This window comes from Tachypleus tridentatus, chromosome 13 (genome assembly GCF_004210375.1).
Source record: "Tachypleus tridentatus isolate NWPU-2018 chromosome 13, ASM421037v1, whole genome shotgun sequence".
NCBI lineage: Eukaryota > Metazoa > Arthropoda > Merostomata > Xiphosura > Limulidae > Tachypleus > Tachypleus tridentatus.
Genome location: NC_134837.1, coordinates 182,178,748 through 182,191,481, shown reverse-complemented (window position 1 = coordinate 182,191,481; position 12,734 = coordinate 182,178,748). Strand labels below are relative to the sequence as shown.

General features: G+C 36.9%; 1 protein-coding gene across 2 annotated transcripts in view; it reads right to left on the bottom strand.

Annotated features, from left to right (window-relative positions):
• LOC143240940 (ras-related and estrogen-regulated growth inhibitor-like) overlaps window positions 1–12,625 on the bottom strand; it is a 31,266-nt gene extending 18,641 nt beyond the window's left edge. The window contains exon 1 of one of the 2 annotated variants that reach the window (XM_076484213.1): window positions 12,006–12,625. In XM_076484213.1, coding sequence (XP_076340328.1) covers window positions 12,006–12,195 — 190 coding nt within the window. In that variant the 5' untranslated portion in view covers window positions 12,196–12,625. The remainder of the gene's footprint in view (window positions 1–12,005) is intronic. The other variant, XM_076484212.1, reaches the window with a different exon arrangement.
• Between the last annotated feature and the right edge of the window lie 109 nt (window positions 12,626–12,734).

Here is a 12,734-nt window from a genome sequence, read left to right as displayed (position 1 = left end):
TTCTTTTTTTAAATAGTTTGAAAACAAGCAAGACACTCTTTGAGCTACACAATGGGTACTTAATCGGATCTCCAAACCAGTAAAAACATGTCCCAGTTAACACTCTCCAGATTGCAGGTTTTGAAGAACTTGGCTGTAGTCCACATGGTTTGTCTTTTCGACATTGGGTCGGTGTGTCGAAGGACTCGTAGCCAAGAGATGTTCAGTAAAAGGATGTTAAAAATCGGCGAACAACGCCGAGCTTAAACGTGAATAGTAACTCATGTAGCAGTTACTCTTTGATGGTTAAATATAAAAAAATAAAAGAAATAAAGCGCCTCCTAAAATATCTCGAAATACACGAGTGTATAACAATACTTCACTATTTCAGTGTAAACTCACTTATAAACAGAAGTTTATTTGTTTGTTGCAAAGCACAAAGCTGCACAGTAGGTTATCTGTGCTTTGCTCATCGCAGATATCGAAACCCGTGAGCCACAACAGGGTTAATTGAAACGAACATTAGGCTAATCAATACAGAAACTTATACAATCTCTTAAGTCCAGATACTAGGTAGTTGCTAATGTGTTTCTTTTTATTTCAGTCACTAACTGATGAATTTGAAAAACAGAAGCTACGTAAAATTATTTTAGTCACAATTAGAACAAATTAATCTATGAGACTATTCTCCCCCATTTTTATTAGTTATATTTTTGTGCACAAGTGATAAAAAGCGTGGGGCGTATCTACATCTAATTTAATGTCATATTCATCAATATCTTTATCAACTTACCCTGAAATTGAAATACTTTTAGGCAGGATTGGAGTAAATTAATTTATAAGACCTTGAGCGTCGCTAGGTTCATTAATCGAAAGGGTTTGACTTCCTTATTCCTGAGTCCAAAAGTGTAATTAGATCTATAAATGCCCTCCGCTAGTACAGCGGTATGTCTCCGGATTTACAACGCTAAAATCAGGGGTTCGATCCCCCTCGGTGGGCTGAGCAGATAGCCCGATGTGGCTTTGCTATAAGAAAAACACACACACAAACTTAACCAGTCTGAAATATTGAATTACTTCCAGTTTTAACACAGTGTTTCATTTGCACGAACAAATGTGATAATTATTTTTTGTCAGACTTGTCGTCTTAGATAAATTGAAAGAAATTCGTGATGACGAGAAACCCACTTGAAGTAAACATGTATTCTCAAGGCAACTGGTGTGGGTTTATAGCACTTTAATTAAAATAAAGTACAGAACAACGTTTCGACCTTCTTAGGTCATCTTCAGGTTACCAAAGATAGTTTGGAACTGACCGTTGCCAGGCACGTGTTTTATGACCATTTCTAAGAGAAAACCAGTAATTTAATAATCATTGGTCCTCTTTTTTTTTTTTTGGTCGTCTTGAGAGCGCTTTCCCCCTGTATCTAAATCACATCTATGGCACCAGGTACTAAGACTGTGTTAAAACACTGAATGTAACGTAATTCTCAGTTAATTAAGATGAAACCTCGTTCATCACAAAAACTAATCATTATTAATATTTTGTATTTTTGCCACGCCCTGAAAAAACCTGTATTAGTCTAAAGAAGACACGAGTTGGCGGAGATTTGGATTTCTGAGCTGTGTTTGAGCCAGTGCGACACCAGAGAATATTAAATACTATTAAAAAGCTATGGGTGTTTTATAATAGTCAACCCCTGGTGTGAATGGTGGGAGAGGGTAGCGTGTTGTAGACTTGCTGTCGTCTCTCTGGTCAATTGTTAATAATTATGAACACTCGCAAGTAATCTTAGTAGCTTTGATACACATACCAAAAAAAAATCGAAAAAAAAACTAAAATTAAAGGGTGCTAGTTTTGGTGTTAAGCATCTTTTGAAAGACATTTTTATTTACTTACCTATATTACCTTTTCTTTATAAGTTATTTATTTATTCAGATCACTATTTACAATAGAAAACTGTAACAACTTATATATGATACGTTCAAAGACAACCTACACCGCCGTAAACATTTTAGACCAATATTTCGTTAGGCCTAAAATTTAAAGCCATATTTATTAGACTATGAATCGGTTTGTTTTGAATTTCACGCAAAGCAACACGAGGGCTAGCGTAGATAGCCCTCCCTAATTTAGCAGTGTAAGGTAAGAGGGAAGGCAGTTAGTCATCACCACCCACCGTCAACTCTTTGACTACTCTCTTACCAATGCATAGTGGAATTGACCGTGACATCATAACGCCACCACGGTTGAAAGGTCAGGCATGTTTTATGCAACAGGAATTCGCGACCCTCAGATTACGAACCGAATGCCTTAACCACCAGGCCATGCCGGGCCTTTAACTACGGAGAATTAACTTCTGGAATGAAGTTCTTCAATGTATTTCTAATGCTTCTACTTTACCGTGATACATGTACTTGTGTACTATGACTCCATGTTTAAAAGTCCTAAAGTTGTATAAAAGATTTTGGTCTAAATACAACTACTTTTGAGAAAATATACTTAAAACTCTGGAATGTCATGACTTAATTCGTTTTTTATAGAAAGCACGTGATAGCCTATAATGAATTCGAATCTCCTTCACATCAAACATGCTCGCCTTTTCAGTCGTGATGTCGTTTTAATGTGACGATAAATCCCACTATTCGTTGGTAAAAGAGTAACCCAAGAGTTGGCGGTGGGTTGTGATGACTAGCAGCCTTTTTTCTAGTCCTACGTTGCTAAATTAGGGACGGCTAGCGCAGATAGCTCTTGTGAAGTGGCGCAGATAGCCTAGTTGCTTTGCACCATAAAACACCAAACCAACTAACCAACCCTTGTGAAGCTATGCGCGAAATTCAAAACAAACTGAAATCTAGAATGAAAAATATTATTTAAAGCGACAAAAAAAAAGAAAAAAGATTGTGTTACAGCCTAAATACTTGTTGGAACTGATAGTGTCCAGCAAGTCACTTGACTGTGCTTCTCAATACGCCTGAGTTTTCGTGGGCTAAAGCCAAAGATTATTATTGTAACCTCTTACAGTTTTAAAAATAGATCACTCAGACTTGTAAGACTGGCGACATTCAAGTAGGGTGACATTGAAGTACTGCAGAGAAGCCTACTACCAGTGAATATTACCAGCTGGAAATTTAAAAAAGATTTTAACAACAAGTCTGTGAAATATCTTAGTGTGTGCATGTGTTCGAAGTACACACCCTCTTTTTCTGTCTAAAATAGCCTTTAAACAACTAAAAATATATTGTTATGAAACATCTTTAAACAATTTTCGCTTCTGTATTTGTTTTAAATATTTATTATGCCTGATGTAGAATACTAAAAATATTCCAACACGTCTTCCTGTACTAGAAAACAAAAATACAGTCCATAGTGAGCCTAGAATAAAATTATCTTAAACAGTCTATAGTGAACGTAGAATAAAATTATCTTAAACAGTCCTCAGTGAACGTAGAATAAAATTATCATAAACAGTCCACAGTGAACGTGGAATAAAATTATTTTAAACAGCCCATAGTGAACGGAAAATAAAATTATCTTAAACTAAAATGACATACCGATTGATATACAATCCTAATTAGATACTCAGGAGTAACTGACGATACTCGGTAACCATTGCACATTAAACAGTGCCACAGCTGATACAAAACATTAGCTCTTTTTCGTCATTAATTTCTTTGACAAATATTATAATATATGCGTAACAGTTATTTCAGTGACCACATACACATAACTTTTGCTCCGTTCAATAAAACGTGTAGTTTGAAAACACTACGTTACATAACAACAGCGTGGTAAAAAAGGAAAATTATCTTTAACAGTCAGTGTTTTTCTATGTCCTTCACGTATAGACAACAAAAAAGAACTGTTAAAGCTTTTATGGTTTCTATTTTGATCTAAAGAATTATCAAGCACGTTTTCCTAAAAAACGATATTCAAATCATGAGTCGTTTGTGAATAGAGGTTTGAACATGTTACAAACTTCTTATTATGTCTTTCATCGATTTTATTATACAATTACTGGGGAAGACAGTCCATGGTCACTCTCACGTCAAAGCTCATGCGGAGAATGAGGTCTGTTCGTCATCAACTTTTATGAACTATAAAAATAATAATTATTATTTTATTACATTATAGATCCTACCTTTATTTAAGCAGTTACATATGGACAAATGCGGTCTGGTTGTTAGTATACGGAACTGTGAATTCCAGGGTTCATGTGTTTCTTTGCTTCAGAAAAAAAAATCTTACTCAGTAATTAGATGTCATGGGTTCGTTGTACGTGTGACGGTCAAGCCTCTATTTGAATACAGTAGTCCAAGAGTCGGTGGTGGGTACTGTTGACTAGCTACGTTCTTTCTAGTCTCTCTCTCTCGAGAGGCTGTTGACACAGATAGTTCTATAGGGCTATTTGCGGAATTAATGTTATGTTTGTCTGTTTTTAACCTTAAAACATTCATGTAAGAGAAGCATGCATATCTGGACAACAGTTACAACTGGATTATCGTTGGAAACTACGTGTTCTAACTAAACAACAACACCATAACAAGGTTATTAACATTAACTATTCCCTCCTCAAATCCACTTAGACTTTTACAAACATCTCTTGGGTCAGTCCCCCCTCACCCACTCAGTGAATCATTGATAAGTATGAAGGCTTATTTAAGCAAAAATTTAAGGTCTCAATACCCAGGCTAGATACAGCATTAATAAATTGTCGAGTATCTTTGTGCTTTAAAACAAACAGTGTTCTGTACAATGGATTTTTTTCAAATGTTTATGTACATTGGTTGTTTGAAGATCTTAAGTCCTGCGATTTATATAATTGTTCAAGTAACTTTACTCAAACAGAAGAGACTGGCCTAAAGTTTATTATGGGAAATCTTTAAAACTAGAAGTGATTAATGCTGCTAGTTGTAATGGAAGTTCCAAGTCATGTTCCAAGTAACATTTGCGTTCGAAACACCGATTATTAATATTTTTCCTCGGGATTCGAACCATGTTTTGAACCAGGCAGAGTAAGGGTTAGCGTTGACTTCTTCTTCCTTCTCAGTTATTGTTACTCTGTCTGCACTGTTACTGAATCGTAGGTAATAACCCTTGTTACTTTGTTACATTACTCACAGTATGAAAAATTTTGTCCCTTGTTTGCAGTTTTTAATTAAAAATCCCCTTTCGTGCCACGCCCAGATCATGGACTAATAATAACTAGTGTACTTTCTCTTGCTTCACCCATGCATGATTGCACTATTAGTACGTGTTCACAATACAATTCCACAGTTATATGCACATACAATCCTATTGTTACATACAAAACCTTTTGAAAATAGAGCTACTTTTGTGTCTGTGACTCAGTTAACACAGCACTGTTTGGCCTGTAAGTTTCTTATTTATGATGTTTAGAAGACAGCGATACTTAGGACTTCGTTCATCATGTATTCTGTGATTCTCTAATATGCTCATCGGTTCATTTATGTTAATATATATTTTTATAATATTGAAGCGAACAATCTAGGATTCTGTCCGACAGCGTTGCATTTTTCAATAGCTGTGTAGAAATTCTGAGTTTGTTAATGGTAGAAATATAGTTTTGTTTTTGTTGTAGTTTGTTGACGAGAGTTCTTGATACACTTATACATGTTATGTTCTACGTCTAGTTTTATGTATTTTCTGTAAATGTTTAATATGTTTTCCAGTGAAGCTCTTGGGTTTTTGGCAGTTTACTGATTTTGTTTGTTACTATCACATAGCTACACAAAGAGCTGTCTGTTCTCTGCCCACCACTGGTATCGAAACCTGGTTTTTAGCAGTAGAAGTCAGCGGTTGTTGGCAATCAAACTTCTAAGGTAATTTGCTTTTGTTTTCTTCCCAATTCAGGTTTTTATGTTATTCATGTGTGGTATCCAGTTTAATTTTGAGTCAAATGTAATACTGCAACATGTAATAAAATGTGATCTAAATGGTTTGTTTTGAACCATTATTTGAACAAAAATAAAAAATAATTCATCTCACGGAGTTAGGTAGGATGGCTCTTTTCGGTAAAACAGGCATCCAACTACTACTACACTGGCCAAAATCATAAGACCAATGAATATAAAGAAAAACATGCATTTTGCGTTGTTAGGCTCAACCACTTATTTGAGTAGAGCTTTGAAAGATGAAAATAAGAAAAGGGAAAATAAAAATAAAAAATTTCTGTAGCATTTTATAGGGATAATGTGAACACTGTAAAATTAGCCTAAATACTATCTGGTCAAATGTTTAAGACCATACTGAAACGAAGCGTTTATCGGTAAACATGTAACAAAATTTAGTCATTTGTGTTCAAGCATTAGCGTTGTCAACATTTCCCACTGACATCTCCTTCGTTACATTGGGTAAAAACATGGCAAAAACTAAAAAGTTGATAGAGTTTGAACGTGGCAGAATTGTCGAGCTGCAAAAGCAAGGTCTCTCTCAACGTGCCATCGCTGGTGAGATTGGGCGTAGTAAAACTGCTGTTGCAAATTTCTTAAAAGACCCTGAGGGATACGGAACAAAAATTTCAAGTGGTCGGCCCAAGAAAATAATTTTGCCGGCGTTGAGCAGGAGGATTCGACGGGTTGTCCGGCAAGACACCAGCCGATCGTCGTACCAGATTAAGGCCCTTACGGACGCAGAATGCAGCTCAAGAACAATAAGACGGCATCTACGAGAGAAAGGCTTTAAAAATCGTAAACGTATTCAAAGGCCACGCCTTCTTCCACACCACGAAACAGCTTGGTTAAACTTCGCTGAGAAGCACCAAAAATGGACGTAGAAAAGTGGACGAAGGTTTTATTCTCTGATGAGAAACAATTTGACATGGATGGTCCAGATTGCTTTCAACGTTACTAGCACGATAAGGATATTCCATCGGAGACATTTTCTACACGACATAGTGGAGGAATGTCCACCATGATGTGGGGTGCTTTCTTCTTCCATGGAACAATGGAGCTTTAGGTTATACAGGGGCGTCAAACAGCAGCTGGTTACATTGGCATGTTGGAGAGAACATCCTTATTGAATGAAGGTCCTCGCTTGTGTGGAAATGACTGGATCTTTCAGCAGGACAACGCTGCAATCTACAATGCCCGCAGGACAAAGGACTTTTTAATGACGAATAACGTGATTCTTTTGGACCATCCAGCGTGTTCGCCCGAACTGAACCCCACTGAAAATGTTTGGGGGTGAATGGCAAGGGACGTCTATAGAAATGAACGTTAATTCCAAACAGTGAATGATCTTCGTGAAGCCATCTTCACCACTTGCAATAACATTCCAGCTAGCCTTCTGCAAACGCTTATATCGACCATGCCAAAGTAAATTTTGAAGTTATCTGCAATGAGGGCCGTGAAACTCACTACTGAGACCTCTTATTGGGCATTTCCTACTCTGTTTACCCCTTCTTTTTGATATGGTCTTAAACTTTTGACCAACTAGTATTTAGGCTAATTTCATAGTGTTCACATTTTCCCTATTAAATGCTAAAAGTTTTTTATTTTTATTTTCCCTTTTCTTTTTGTCATCTTTCGAAGCTCGACTCAAATAAGTGGTTGAGTCTAACAAAGCAAAATGCACATTTTTTTATGCTCATTAGCCTTATGATTTTGGTCAGCAGTGTATATAGCCACTTATGATATGTTACCATCTGAAAATAATTATATGGAACTATTGTTTATGTGAACACGTGCAGAAACACACCAACAGACAGGCCTGAATGTCAATGATAAATGAGCTACTTCTATTTATTGGTTTTAAACGGCTTTGACGTAAAGGCAAACCCTTAGATTTTGGGTTATACTTACTATGTTGACTTGTTCCAATGCAGAATTATAGACAATGGACAAGAAAAACAGTGCACTTGCATTGATTTCTTTAACACGTGCAATTGTTTTACGATGGATGGCTTAGGGTGAAACGACCCAAGAAGGGGCTGTCTTACCTCCGACCAGTGACGTTAATTATAGGCCCCAGTGCATATTTTTACACTCACAGTGGGACCCATGTTCTTTTGGGCCATTGTCACATATAATGTCAAGATCGTTTAAATGACGATTTAGGAAAGTTGAGTGTGATTGGTTTATTCTGAGTTTTAGTTATATGATATGTGAGATCTGAAGACGAAAGACTTTCGAAACGTCCTTCTCTACGATTGGATTTATAATTATACAACAGGCAGTTGCTGTCTATTCCAGTACACTTATCATAAATACTCTGGTTAAACATTCTGTCATGATATACATAGGAGTTAACTTGTCCCATTTTGAAGGTCTGTCTTATCCAACATTATAGGTATCAAATACATGAAGTGCATGTTTTTACATCTAAGTAAGGTCTGTACCCAATCTTTGTTTTAACTAGAAATGACACTTGTAATAGAATATACTTACTTTTAAATCCTTCTGATTTTTATAACATCCATCTTATTTCATTAAAACCGCATTTAATGCAGTAACAAACTCTGTTGGTTAGCAACATGCCTTCATTAATGTTAATTATATCCATCTCTCATATTAACATTGAAATGGAAACCTATCTCAACTATACCCAGAGGACTGGGTACATTATATTGAAACATTTTTGGATATGCATAACAGCGAGTCAAAAGACAACCACAATGATATTACACGCTTCAAAACTACACTTTCACATTATTTGTTGTTTCGTAGAAATTATTGTTTCATCAAACAGTTATCGCTTTTGGACACAAAATATTCAGACTCTCAGATCAGAAAGATGTATTCAGATCGGTGATCTGTGATTCCCAGGTAGGAATAACCTTTGTACTCAATAGCATTAGAAAGTAAAAGAATATGGGTTAAGTTGGTACATCATAAACATCCAAAAAGAGACCTGCAATAATGGTAGAAACAAACGACCTTAAAACACGAAAAGGTTGTTTTAATATAATTGAACGCAAAACATTTTGCTTGAGAGCTTCTTCAGGACCTTTCCACTAAAACACAAACCGCAACTGACACTAAAATGTTTCAAATGGTCGTTTATTTCTTGTACTAAAATGCCTTTTATACACTAATGTGCATATAGAAATTAAATAATGAGATTGTTTGTTTGTTTGAAGTTAAGCCCAAAGCTACACAAGCAGTTATCTGTGCTCTGTCTACCACGGGTATCGAAACCCGGTTTCTTGCATTATAAGTCCGCACACATACCACTGTGTTACTGGGGGTAAATAATGAGACTGCAATGAACTGTATTTCAGCCGAGATAAGCAAAGTGCAGTGTATTGTAACAGGTGAAAATCCATGGAATTAAAATAATGGTAAAGTCCAGTCACGTGCTTCAGGCAGTATACACACACACACTCACAAAGAAAAAAAAAAAGATTTCCATCAGAAAAAGAAACATACGTCACGTGAACACAAGTTTCTTCCACGACATATCCGTCAAACTGTTGCATACTTCAATCAGCTGGAGAAAGAAATGGATAGTCATCGTATTCGAAACGAAGACACGCTTGTCAAACTTACGGATTTTTGTGGGAAAGGACTGACGAAACGGATACCAGGTAACTGTCGTCCCTCACACTTGATTAGTGGTGGAAAATTAGTAAGGAGGAGAGGTGTGTTTTCGACTGCAGCCTTACGACAGAACCTTTTTGCAATGAAAATTAATTGTAGAGCTATTGTCAAGATGCACGACTGTCAGACAGGATACGATCGAACTTCGCGATATGGACAGTAACGACGTGTTGCTGTTGGAAAATCATTTTAATGAACGTATCGAACCGCCTTTAATTTCCAGATTTAAACTTTTGTTTGACAATAATCGTCTTTACAATTCTTTATTTGTTTTCATTTCAGTGACTGAGGATGTTTATTCATTTCTGCTGGAACACGTTTTCTTTATGAAGAAGATTTGAGAGATTTATGACAGGCTTGTCAGTTAAATCAAAGTGGTGTATATGTTTTCAATATCCTTCCTCACACATCTGGCCCGAATATTGGCATAGAAACACTGATTCTTAGTTTCAACATAACGTTTTACATACTTAGAACCAGTGTAGCTATAAGCTTGTACAAAACAAATAAAGATTCGTACATAAAAGAAACCTTTAACTTGTCTTTCTCTCAGAAATATCGTTGCACAACAAAACTTCAGATATTTACATGATAGTAGTTACCATATGTAAAATAATTCAAAGAGAAACATGTATACATATATTTTAGTACCTTACTTTAGTTTACATAACACACCAAGTGTGTTTTATTATTACTTAACAAATCTATACAGTATACCAAATATAGAATCTTTTATATTTGACACATTTAGTTTTCTGTATATATGCCCCTCTCCCAGTGGCAGAGTGGCATATTTGCAGACATATGTTCATATACTTCTAAAAACAGGGTTTCGATACCCATGGTGGTCACAGCAAATAGCTCTTTATATAACTTTTTTGCATAATACCAAAACAAACAAATTTGGCCCGGCATGGCCAGCTATTTAAGGCGCTTTACTCGTAATCTGAAGGTCGCAGGTTCGAATCCCCATCGTACCAAACTGCTCGCCCTTTCAACCATGGTGGCGTTATACTGTGACGATCAATCCCACTATTCGTTGGTAAAAGAGTAGCCCAAGAGCTGGTGGGTAGTGATGACTAGTTGCCTTCTCTCTAGTCTACATTGCTAAATTATGGAAGGCTAGCGCAGATAGCCCTCGTGATGCTTTGCGCGAAATTCGAAAACAAAGAAACAAACAAACTGTATAAGCGCCACCTGCAATATTTTCACGAGAGAGGACCCATGCCTCGTATATTTTCTAACGCTAAACTGGATAAAAAATAATAGTTTGAACCTGTTCCAAGGTCTCGTGTGTTCAACAATTTGCCACCTATCAGACATGAATGGAAACACACGAATAATAATCTGAAGAAAAACATCAAATTACATTTTGTGAAATTCTATGACCGACTTTTAAATCCTATTTCTCAAGGACTTCAAAGTTCTTTTACCAATCGTTTAGGCCCAGCATGGCCAAATGGTTAAGGCACTGGACTCGTAATCTGAGGGTCGCCGGTTAGATTTCCCTTTCACATTAAACATGGTTGCCCTTTCAGCCGTGGGGGCGTTATAATGTAAGGGCCAATTCCACTATTCGGTGATAAAAGATAGCCCAAGAGTTGGCGGTGTGTGGTACTGACTACCTGCCTTTCCTCTAGCCTTACACTGCAAAATTAGGGACTGCTAGCGCAGATAGCCCTTATGTAGCTCTGCGTGAAATTCTAAACAAACCAAACGAATCGTTTATTTCTTGCACAGTTTTGCTTTTTTAGTTTCGGACTTTTGTGAAGGCTATATATAGACAGCCGTTTTTAATTTTGAGCTGATTGATTAGAAGGAAGGCAACTTGTCAACAGCACCCACCGTCAATCCTTGAGTTACTGATCAAAATTATTTATCTGCACTGAAATCACTGCATGGATCGCGCCCCGAATTTCAACACTCCAAATTCTCAAGCTTACTGTTGGGACACTAAGAGGAGGGGCAGTGTAATGTTTAGTCTTCCGAATCTGGGAACTAGACTATTGAAACAAAGGTTCAATCACACCAATGGAACTAATCTGATTAACACATAATAAAGGATAGATATGTTCCTGAAATCAAGCTTAAATAGAACCAAAAGTTACTGGTGGAGTTACAACAGAACATTACGTTTACTTGTATAACCTCCATTCCTTTTACAAGCCCAAAAGGAATATAAGATTCTAGTAGAGTAACAGTACAAAACTATGTGTCCTTGTTACAAGTTCTGTCTATTTTGTTCCCCGGATTTACAACGCTAAAATCAAGGGTTCGATTCCCCTTTGTGGACACAGCAGATAATCCGATGTGACTTTGTTCTAAGAAGATATACACAAACACATACACTCTATTTATTTTTTATCTTATAATAGCCAGGTATTGTGACTATGGAAATGGTAAAGATAATTTATAGGTTCTAATGATAAAATACAACAACAACAAAAATAATCTATTTGGTTTACCAGATTTTCCGGTTCCGTCTTTACCAAAGACCACAATGTGTGCAGTATGTACGTCCTCTTGGGAGTGACCGGTAGACTCAGTGACGTGAACAGGTACCCCATCATTGGATAGCTCGCTTTGGTTTGAGATCTCTTCGTTCTCCGGTGTTGCTGCTCCGGAAAGAGATTTGCTTTTCTCGGCAGCTTCCATTCACCAAGAGCAGTCTCGCACTCGGTTAAAACTGATGACACTGGCCGTGTCTCGCAATACTTCCTAATCTAAATCGTAGGTTGAGATATTAAGTAGCTTAGGTTTGGAAAGATTTCGGATAGACAAGGCGTTATTTTTCAGCAAAAACTATGATCAATCAAGAATGGACCTGATACTTAAGAAGTGTTTTGTTTAACTGAGGACGGTTAACAAGCGGCGGTAACCACAACAACGCAGGGGTCGTGCGGAAAAACTGAAGTGCTCCGTGGTGGCAAACCCTTCTTCGAGTTCGACAGTTACATAGATAAATGTGTTCGTTGATGAATGTGGTTGGCATTCGCTTACCAGCTATGTATAGTCTTGGTGGAGTTGGGAGTTTCGCATTTCTCCCCATTTTCCCTACCCACCCCACCAGGTCTTCCTTACACCAGCATTAAAAAAATGGTTGGATCCTACTTGTGATGATATAAAAGAACCTGTTGTTTGCTTTAATTAAAATCATGTTGGTTTCATTTCAGGAAGTCTGGTCAGAGGTTATG